Source organism: Odocoileus virginianus, chromosome 20, assembly GCF_023699985.2.
Source record: "Odocoileus virginianus isolate 20LAN1187 ecotype Illinois chromosome 20, Ovbor_1.2, whole genome shotgun sequence".
Classification (NCBI taxonomy): domain Eukaryota; kingdom Metazoa; phylum Chordata; class Mammalia; order Artiodactyla; family Cervidae; genus Odocoileus; species Odocoileus virginianus.
Genome location: NC_069693.1, coordinates 11,867,056 through 11,876,924, shown reverse-complemented (window position 1 = coordinate 11,876,924; position 9,869 = coordinate 11,867,056). Strand labels below are relative to the sequence as shown.

The window sequence follows — 9,869 nt, the reverse complement described above, 5'->3', positions numbered from 1 at the left end:
GGACACTGGCCTGGATACCGAGCGTGAACTTAATACTTCGCATGTCCCGAGCATGGATACGTGCATGCCAAGCCTGTCACCTGTGGCAAGGACAGGTCAACAGGCAATGAGAACTGAGCATCTGGCCAGCTCAGATCGGCACCTACTGAACGCTGAGCATGTTCTGATGGTGAATTCTTGCATGCCAGGTGCCGAGCGTGTTTAAGGGAGGGGGCAGTGTGCCGAGCACAGGCTGCAGTCTGAGCCTGCAGCTCGGGTGGTGTGGGTGGACTGGGTGCAGCACTGGAGAGCAGAGCCTGGGTCCCCTGCACCTTGCCGCCCGTGCCAGTTCAGGCCTCAGGCAAGGAGCACAGGCATGGGGCGGTACTGCTGAACAGTTCTTTATTGAAATAAACAGAGGCAGCAGGGCCAAGGGCATGCTCAGGGCCAGTGGGGTGCAGCCCCCCCTTCTTGCATCCCTCTGGCCCAGGAGGCCACAAACCCTTCTGTTTGGGGTGTGTATGCAGACATGCACCGTGGGCAGAGGGGGAGGGAATGGGGAATTTCTGGATAACTATCTTTCTATAAGAATAATCTGTCGGTTCAGGGGATGGCTCTGAGGAGGGGGTTGCCAGCCCCATCAGCGCAGCCCCCAGCGATGGGCAGGGGTGGGGTCACCCATCAGTGGTGCCCGCCAACGTGCTGCAGAAAGCTGGTGGCCCGGGGTGGACCATGTGGGTGGGTGTGGCGTGGGGGGAGCCCCTGAGCCCGCGGCCCCCTGAGGCCCTCCAGGGTCCAGTCTGGCTCACTCAGCCATTCCCCAGGACAGCTGTTGGGGTCGAAGAGCTCAGGGCCTGGACTCTGTCGGGGAGGAGCAGAGATGGGCATCACCCAGGAAGCCCCCTCCCATGTCCCACCTCCGCCCTGGAAACAGCCAGCCTGCCCGCTCGTGGACTCCTTTGGTCCCAACTGCTTCCTTGTGACTTCCTGAGGACAATTTTGTACATTCTGAACCCTCTCGACATTTTGGAGGCTTAAATGGTGTGTGCTGAGACCTTAATGTGTCCTGAAGGAGTGTTTGCTGAGACCTTAATGTGTCCTGAAGGAGTGTTTGCTGAGCCTCTGTTCCATCTTTCTGCGGGTGGGTGAGCTGCACTACGGTCTTGTTCAGGGTCCTGGGCCTTTATCAGTTCCCACATGTGGATTATGATGTTCTGAGTCTTTACACGGCCTGAATATGGGTTCGTGTTTGCTGAACCTTGTCACATGAGTGTCTTAGTGTTTGCTGAGCCTCATCACATCCCGAGGATGGGCTAGTAGTGTGTGCTGGATCCTGAGCCAACTACAGGCCACTCAGATGTGTGGGAGGCCAGGCTGGTTCCCTGTGCCCCAACCCCAGGACCACCTGCACCCTGGCCGCCCCCCACCCACCCCCCAGCTCACCTCAGCATCCATGGTCATGTCTTTGATGTCTGGCCCATCCCCGTCGCGCTGCGGGATGACAGGCGGCTCGGCAGAGGCCCCAAGGCGCTCTCCTTCCGCCCAGCCACTGGCCCTGTGTGGGGTGTCATCCTCAGGTGAGGTCTGGCTCAGCCGGATCAGGTTGCTGAAGTTGGAGTCAGACTTGGAGCCTGCAGGTGGTTTGCGGATCTTGTGGCGGCCCACCAGGCGGCTGCCGTAGAAGGCCAGAATGGGCTCGGGGCTGGACTCGGGCAGCCGGCGGCCCATGGCGGCAGCCTTGAGCGGGGCCAGCGCGTCGGGGATCACGTCGGCCCGGGTCTCGCCCCAGAGCCCACGCCCCGCCTCCTGCAGGCTCAGGTCGTCCAGCTGATCGATGGCCCTCTGCATGCCGGGGGCCTTCTCCTCTCGGAAGAAGGGCCCACTGCCCCCTGTGCTGCCCAGGCCCATGGCCGCCTCCTCCTCGGCCAGACGGTAGTAGGGGGGCCCGTCTTCCACGGCGGCCAAGACCGACATGGGTGCCTTTCCCTCCACCTGCAGGGACAAGCGGCAGCTGCGCAGAGAGAGCTGGTAATAGCGGGTGGTCTCGTGGGCACTGCGCAGCTGCTGCATGGACACAAAGGGGTGGCACAGGGCGGCGCTGGGGCTGATCCGTTCATGCGACTCCCAGGTCAGCATGCGCTTGATCAGCTCCACCATGCTCTTGAGATCGGTGTGCTCCGCCAGCACCTCTCGGTCCGGGAAGGTCAGCCGACTGGCCACCCCGACACCGTTCACCGTCTCAATCTGGTCCAGCGACTTAAGCATGTACTTACGGCGCTCCAGTGGGCGCACCTGGTGGACACAGGGTGGGGCAGGGTGGGCATGGAGTTCCGGCCCCAGCCACTCCTGCTGCGGGGCCCACATCGGACCCCCCACCCTAGTTTCCAGTCAGCCCTCCAGTCTGGCCCAGAGCTCCCTCGTGGCTATGAAGTCTGCACACGGGAACCCTGACTTCCAGTCCTGCCCAGGATTTGACCTGGTGCTCTTTACTGCTGGGAAGGTCACACCTGCTCCCTACCATGAGGCCCCTTCGAATCTCATCCAGATCCCGCCTGCTGACCATGACCTCTGGTCCTCCTGTTTAACCCAGGACTCTCACTGACCCGAGCTGGCTCTCACCCCAGCCCTCCAGTCCTTCCCTGAGTCATGGGTGCAGCTCCTGCCAGCAGCGAGCAGAAGGGCTGCCTCCTTTGGAATCAAATGCTGACCCCTCTGGCTGCCACAGCAGATCTCCACGTCTGATCCCAGCCCTCAGGCCTCCAACGAGTCAAGCCCAGACCATTCTCCCAGGGGTTATTAAGGTCTGCCGGGTACTTCAGTCCCACCTTTGGTCTCACCCAGGCCCCTCTCTTGCTGTGACAGCTCCCACGCCTGGCCCAGACTTCCAGTCCTCTCTGCTGTCTCATCCAGACTGTTGCCTCACAACTCTGAAGAGCCTAGCTGCAGAGGTGGCTGCCCTGACTTCCAGTCCCACCCGGGGTCTCACTCAGATCCATCTTGCTGTAACAACTCCCAAGCTTCCAGTCCTCTCTGAGATCTAATCTAGATTTTTTTTCCTTCTGGGTGCAGCAGCCCCCCCTCCACACTGACTGCCCTCGTCCCCACCTGCCCCCCCTACCTTGGTCTCAGCCAGGTAGTCAGCTGAGGATTTCAACTGCCAGGGGTTGGCGGCGTCGGGGTGTGGGTTGCGCTTGAAGAAGTGGTGGGCCTTGCGGGCGGCATGCAGCAGGTGGGGCTTGGGCAGGCCCTGCGTCTCACAGATGTAACGCACCTGGTCATACTCGTTGTTGCCTGGGTAGAGGGGCCAGCCCAGGTGCAGCTCAGCCATGATGCAGCCCAGGGACCACATGTCCACCTTCTCGCAGAAGGGCAGCCCCAGCAGAATCTCGGGGGCCCGGTAGAAGCGGGACTGGATGTAGGGTTCCTTGACGTAACGCACCTCGCTGAATATGCTGGCCGAGCCAAAGTCGATCACCTGGCGGGAGGAGGCAGGTGGGCAGGGGCAGCCCGTATGAGCCTCCCCTGGCGTCTCTCGGTGGGGTCCTTCTGCATCTGCCATGTGACTGCCTGCTGCTGCAGCTCTGAATCTATGTCCCTGTCTCCTCCAGCCCGTGTTTCTGGCTTGTGTGCTGGTCTCGATCTCGTTTCTCTCCACTAGAGAAGAGAACCCCCACTGCCCCTGGGGGTTCACCTCTGTCTCTTTCTCTCTCCCCCATGCCTTGTCCATTAGCAAATCTTCCTGACCCCACCCACTTTCTGTTCTGCTCACTCTGCGTCCCATTCTCAGCCCCCACCCTGGTCCTGTCTTCCTTCATCCCCCACCTAGGCTACTGTAGAAGAAAATGGAGAAGGAAGTGGCAACCTACTCCAGTATTGCATGGAGAATTCCATGGACAGAGGAACCTGACGGGTGACAGCCCGTGGGGTCGCAAAAAAATCGGACACAACTGAGCGACTAACACAGGAGACTAACATTAGGACCTCCTTGCTGGCCTCCCTGTTCCTCCCCTGCCCACCCCCGCCCTGCCCCGCCAGCCCTCCAACCTGATTCTCCCAGGCAGCCGCAAGGATCCTGTGACCACCTGAGTCAGATCACATCACTCTCCTACTCAGAATCTTCCTGGCGGCTTTACCACATCCTGTGGTAAGAGCCGAAGCCTTCACCCCTTGCCCTCAAGACTCCAACAATCTGCCTCGTCCCCTCCCCGTGGTCGCGCAGCACCAGCCACACCAGCCTCTTGCAATCCTTGCACAACTCAGATGCACTCACGGCTCAGGGCCTTTACACTGGCTGTTCCCTCGGCCTGGATCGCTCTTCCTCTGGATGTCCGCGTGGCTGCCTCCCTCACCTCAAGTCTTTATTTAAATGTCACCTTCTCAGGGAGCCCTCTGCTGACCATCCTATCAAAAACAGCACACCGCACCCTTCTCACCCACCTCCCTGTGTGTGTGCTAAGTCGCTCAGTCATGTCTGACTCTCTGCGACTCCCATGGTCTGTAGCGTGCCAGGCTCCTCTGTCCGTGGGATTCTCCAGGCAAGAATGCTGGAGTGGGCTGCCATGCCCTCCTCCAGGGGATCTTCCCAACCTAAGAAATGAACTCTAATCTCATGTCTCCTGCATTGGCAGGAGAGTTCTTTACCACTAGCCCCACCTTGGAAGCCACAATCACCTCCCTAACCCTCTGTTTTTCTCCATAACCCTTTTTTGGGGGGATGCTGAATCAGGTCTTAGTTGCAGCACAGGAAGTCTTTTAGTTGTGGCATGTGAGATCTAGTTCCCTGACCAGGAGTCTTAGCCACTGGACCACCAGGGAAGTCCCTCTCCAGTAGCTCTTAACACCATTTCACATACCATGTATTTTACTTTTGTATGGAGTTCATTGCTTTTCTATCCAACGAGGACATCAGTCCTGCGAGGGCAAGGATTTTATCTATTCACTGCCACATCCCTAGATGGCTGGAACAGTGCCTGACACACGGTAGGGGCTCGGGAGAGACTGAATGAATGTATGAATTGACTTTTTTATCCCTGTCATTCTTTCTGTCTCTTGTTGGGTTGGTGTCTCTCTCTTTTCTTTGCCTCCTAATTGCTTGTCTGTATCTCTCATCTCTGTCTCTCTCTGGCCTACTAGAAGGATACCACCTTGAAACCCAGGTCCCTTCTGTCACCATCAAGCATTGCTGACACCCCACACCGGCCCTTGGTTCATACAGGTGCTCAATGAACACCTGTCTAAGTCACGTTATGAATGACTGAAAATGCTCGTGTCTTGCCATGCCTCTGGGGGAGCCGTCTGCCATTTTTACTCTGAATCTCTGAGACTGTATCTCAGTTTCTCCCTCAGTTTCCCTCCCTGAGTTACTCTGCTTTTCATTCAGCCATCCCTTACCTTCTATCTGCAGAAGGCACTGTTACCAAATGGTTATTGATCTGGACTCTGAACACAGACTGCTAAGGCCTGAATCCCAGAAAGTCTGGATGACCCCGATCATTCAGTCAGCCTTCATGGAGTTCATTCATTCATTCACTCATTCCACAAATGAGGCAGGGGCGCCAACACAGACCAGGTGTTGTGGCTCTGTCCTGTTTGTCTCCTGCTGAATCTGTGGGAATCTCTCCTCCTTTGGGTCTCTCTCCCTCCATCTGTTGGGGCAGAACGATCTCCCTTTTCCTGTCTCTATATCTCCCTGTGTCTCTGACGTTCATTTAGCACTGACTCCACAAAGGTGCTATGCTGTAGATGCTGAAGACACAGAAGTGACCAAAATGCCCCTGGCCCTGCCCTCACAAGGCTCTTAGTTCAGACCCATCATCAGAGAGTAACAAACCTGTAATCAGACAGAAGAGTCAGAATGGGGATGGGGGAGTCCAAGGACCTGTGACAGTTCAGAGGAGGTACCTGTGTGCCCAGCACAGGGTCAGGCCCAGAGCAGGCACTCAGAAAATGTTTGCTGATGAACAAAGTCACGATGAAGGATCCTGCCACTGTCCTTCCAGTCACTCAGGCCAACAGGCTTTCAGCCTTCCTCACTTCCTCTCTCACACATCGCATCAGATTTACCAGCAAGTCCTGTTCTAAAATCTTTTTTTTAATAATGTTTTTAATTGGTGGAAAACTGCTTTACAATGTTGTGTTGGTTTCTGTCATACAATAACCTGTTCTAAAATCTACCCAGAGGAAAAAATAAAATAAAATGTACCCAGAGGGACTTCCCTAGTGGTCCAGTGGTTAGGACTCTCTGCTTTCAGGGCCGAGCCCAAGTTCAATCCCTGGTCAGGGAACTAAGATTCCTGCCAGCTGAGCCCAAAGAAACAAAATCGACCCGGAACTCCACCCCCCCACCCCCCTCCCCGCACACAGCTCTTCCTCCCACGAGCCCACCCACCTGGACCGGGGGGCAGTCACACCCTCTCTCTTTCTGCTCCAGCACCTCAGTCAGTTCCCCTCCTGCAGCCAGAGGGAGCTGGTGAGCACCTGCGGTAGACTACACCCCTCCTCAGCCCCCAGGATCCTCTGGTGCTTCCACCTAAGCCTTAATCGGAATAAAACCCGAGTCCTCCTTGAGGCCCACAAGGCCCTGTATGCCCCTGCCCCATCCCCTCCCTGGTTTTGTTTCCTCTGTCTTCCCCTCAGTCACTCTGCTCCAGCCACGCTGGCCTCCCCACTGCTCCTCAAACACACATACTTTTGTACATGTGCATTTATATATAAGATGGTAAATCATCTGCCTGCAATGCAAGAGACCTGGGTTCAATCCCTGGGTTGGGAAGATCCCCTGGAGAAGGGTATGGCAACCCACTCCAGTATTCTTGCCCGAAAATATCCCATGGACAAGGGAGATTGGCAGGCCACGGTCCATGGGGTCACAAAGAGTCAGACATGACTGAGCGACTAACACTTTGACACTTGATCTTAGCCAAAAGGCTGAGAAGCGATAAACACCTTCAGTTTCACACTTTCATATACTTACTCCTGCCTCAAGGCCTTTGCACTGGCTGCTCCTTCTACCCAGATGCTTTCCCCCAGATGTCAACACAGCTCCCTCCTTCTTTCAAAACATCCCTCAAATGTCACCTACTCAGGGAGGCCTCCCTAACCACAGAACCTAGAGTTTCACTCATCACCACCCCACATCCTCCTCCTCCCAATTTCATCTTGTCTCCTTCTCATTCACATATCTTATTCTGCTCATTTGTCTTGGAGACTCTATCTCCCCCGGTAGAATTCAGATGGGAAAGAATCTGCCTGCAATGCAGGAGACCCAGATTCAATCCCTGGGTTGGGAAGATCCTCTGGAGAAGGAAATGGCAACCCACTCCAGTATTCTTGCCTGGAAAACCCTATGGACAGAGGAGCCTGGCAGGCTACAGTCCATGGGGTCGCAAAGAGTCGGACATGACTGAGTGACTAAAACTTTCACTTTCACTGTCTCCCTCACTAGAACATCGCAGGGATGGGACCAGGCCAGAGGAGCTGAGCTAAGAATGGAGCAAGGATGGGGAGACCTCAGGACTGTCAGGGAGACAGTGTCAGGACTGGGATGGGGGAGAGAGGAATTTCAGAGCCAGGAGGCGGGGAGAACCATCGTGGACAAGGAGGGAGAGACCTCAGGGTGGGAGGTGGGACCCAGGGAGAACTCAAGAGTCAAGCAGAGACCCAGGGCTGGGGGAAGCCAGGTGAGAACCGGAGCAGGGGGCCTGCTGCCCAGGGATGGCCACACTCACCTTGACCCTGAAGGGACAGCGGGTCTGGTCCACCAGCATGATGTTCTCGGGCTTGAGATCAGCGTGGATGATGGCGAGTTCCTTGAGCCTGGCCAGGGCCCGGAGTACCTGCAGGGTGACCGTGCGGATGTGGCGGGCAGGGAGGGGCGCGAAGTTGTTCTCCTTCTGGAATTCGAAAAGGTTTTGCTCCAGCAGCTCGAAGACCAGGTAGAACTTGAGGGCGTCGTGGAAGAACTCGAGGAAGCGGATGACGTGGGCCTCCTCGGGGTCCAGGCCCCGCATGCAGCGCAGCAGCTTCAGCTCATTCTTGATGATCCGGTTGCGGTAGGCGTCGTTCTTCAGGATCTTGATGGCCACCATCTCGCCCGTGCTTCGCCGCCAGCCCTTGGCCACCTCCCCGAAGGTGCCCTTGCCCAGCACCTCGATGATGTCGTAGCAGTCAGTCTCCGACTGGATGGTGGCCATGGTGCTCCTGCCTCCGGATGCCACGCTGCTGCCACCCCCGTTCTGCGGGCTCTGCCTCTAAGGCCTCCTGCCCCCACACTGGCCCTGAGGCCCCCCCAGTGGGGGAAAGAGGACCGCACTCGTGCCTTGCCCTGCAAGGTTCTCCCCCACCTCCCTGGCAACCCCCAGACCCCTGGGCCACACGACGAGTCTACCAGGGGCTGCACCCCTCCCCCAAAGCCCTCCCGGCTTGGGACGAGGGGCCCCAGGCCCTCCCGAATGGGTTCCAGCGTTGCTGAGTGGCTCCGGTTCTGTTGTTGGAGACCTGAGCCCTGGCTGGAATGGGGGGGTGGGGTGGCAGGTAGGGCCCCCCTCCCCCGCCCAGGGGCGGAACCCTGGAGCGGCTGGAGAGGTGAAGGGTCGACGGAGATGGGAGCCTGAACGTGGGCCTTGGGTAGAGAGCGATGGGACGTTCCTAAACAGAGGACCTGCAGGCTTCCCAACCTGGGGGATGTGTGTGTCTGTGCTCAGAAAAATCTGCTCCTGCCTGTGGCTGCCCCAGGGAGGGGGCAGCGTGAATAAACGAGGCCAGGTTGCAAAGGATCTTGAGTACCAGGCTAAGGAGTCTGGACCTTGTTCTGAGAGCACTGCGCTTCCCCGGTGGCTCTGGTAAATAATCCACCTGCCAATGCAAGAGAAGTGGGTTCAACCCCTGGGTTGGGAAGATCCCCTGGACAAAGGAATGGCAACCCACTCTAGCATTCTTGCCTGGGAAATCCCATGAACAGAGGAGCCTGGTGGGCTACAGTCCATGTGATCACAGAAGAGTCAGACATGACTTGGCGACTAGATAACAACAACTGAAGACCCTGGGGAGCCACATAAGGACTTTGAATGAGGAAGGCAGGTTGAAAATTTTATTTATTTAGTTACTTATTTTTAAATTTTGGCCTCGCAGCTTGTAGGATCTCAGTTCCCCGACCAGGGATCAGACCCAGGCCACAGCAGTGACAGACAAATCCTAACCACTAGGCCATCAGGGAACTCCCCAGGGTCAGATTTTGAGTGTCAGAAAGCTACTGTGTGAAGAAGAGTGGATTGGAGGGGGCAAGAGTGGAAGCCCCCAGCCTGCAGCAGAGTCCAGGTGGCAGAGGAGGGGGAGGCAGGTGGATGGGACACTCAGGAGGCCGGGAGGACAGGCCATGGGACTGGGCGGTTATGGGCAAAGGAGGGAGCCATGCGGGACAGGGCCTAGGGCTGTGGGGGGGATAACAATGGGACAGAAACATGGACTGGCAGTCTGGGGGGAGCGGACATTAGGAAATTTAACACTGAAACATTAAAACACATGCTGAATGCTTTAGAAGCCTTATCTGATCCTTACACTATATATATATGTATATATATATTTATATATATATACATATATATGTGTGTGTGTGTTTTGTCATGCTGCCTGGCTTATGGGATCTCAACTCCCTAACCAGAGACTGAACTCGGGGCACAGCAATGAAAGCCCAGAACCCTCATCTCTAGGCCACCATGGAATTTCCCACAATATGCATCTTTTTTAAAATTTATTTGGCTACACTGAATCTTAGCTGTGACATGCAGGAGCTTGTTCCTTGAGCAGGGATCGAACCCAGGCCCCTGCATTGGGAGTGCAGAGTCTTAACCACTGGACTACCAGGGAAGTCCCTCCAGTATGCAACTTAATAC

General features: G+C 56.5%; 1 protein-coding gene across 1 annotated transcript; it reads right to left on the bottom strand.

The window, feature by feature from the left end:
• Nucleotides 1–366: 366 nt before the first annotated feature.
• Nucleotides 367–9,436, bottom strand: HIPK4 (homeodomain interacting protein kinase 4). The gene is made up of 4 exons (XM_070450869.1): nt 7,707–9,436; nt 3,098–3,454; nt 1,423–2,271; nt 367–840 (listed from the first exon to the last, which is right to left on the bottom strand). The coding sequence occupies exons 1-4, from the start codon at nt 8,169–8,171 to the stop codon at nt 661–663; spliced, it is 1,851 nt and encodes a 616-aa protein (XP_070306970.1). The 5' UTR covers nt 8,172–9,436; the 3' UTR covers nt 367–660.
• Nucleotides 9,437–9,869: the final 433 nt, after the last annotated feature.

Excerpts from the sequence above, each read along its gene's own strand:
- HIPK4 (XM_070450869.1), bottom strand. The coding sequence starts at position 8,171 with ATGGCCACCATCCAGTCGGAGACTGACTGCTACGACATCATCGAGGTG. Across the intron at positions 2,272-3,097 it reads ACTACCTGGCTGAGACCAAG|GTGCGCCCACTGGAGCGCCG; the intron begins GTAGGGGGGGCA and ends TGTGTCCACCAG. Across the intron at positions 841-1,422 it reads ACATGACCATGGATGCTGAG|AGTCCAGGCCCTGAGCTCTT; the intron begins GTGAGCTGGGGG and ends CCTCCCCGACAG.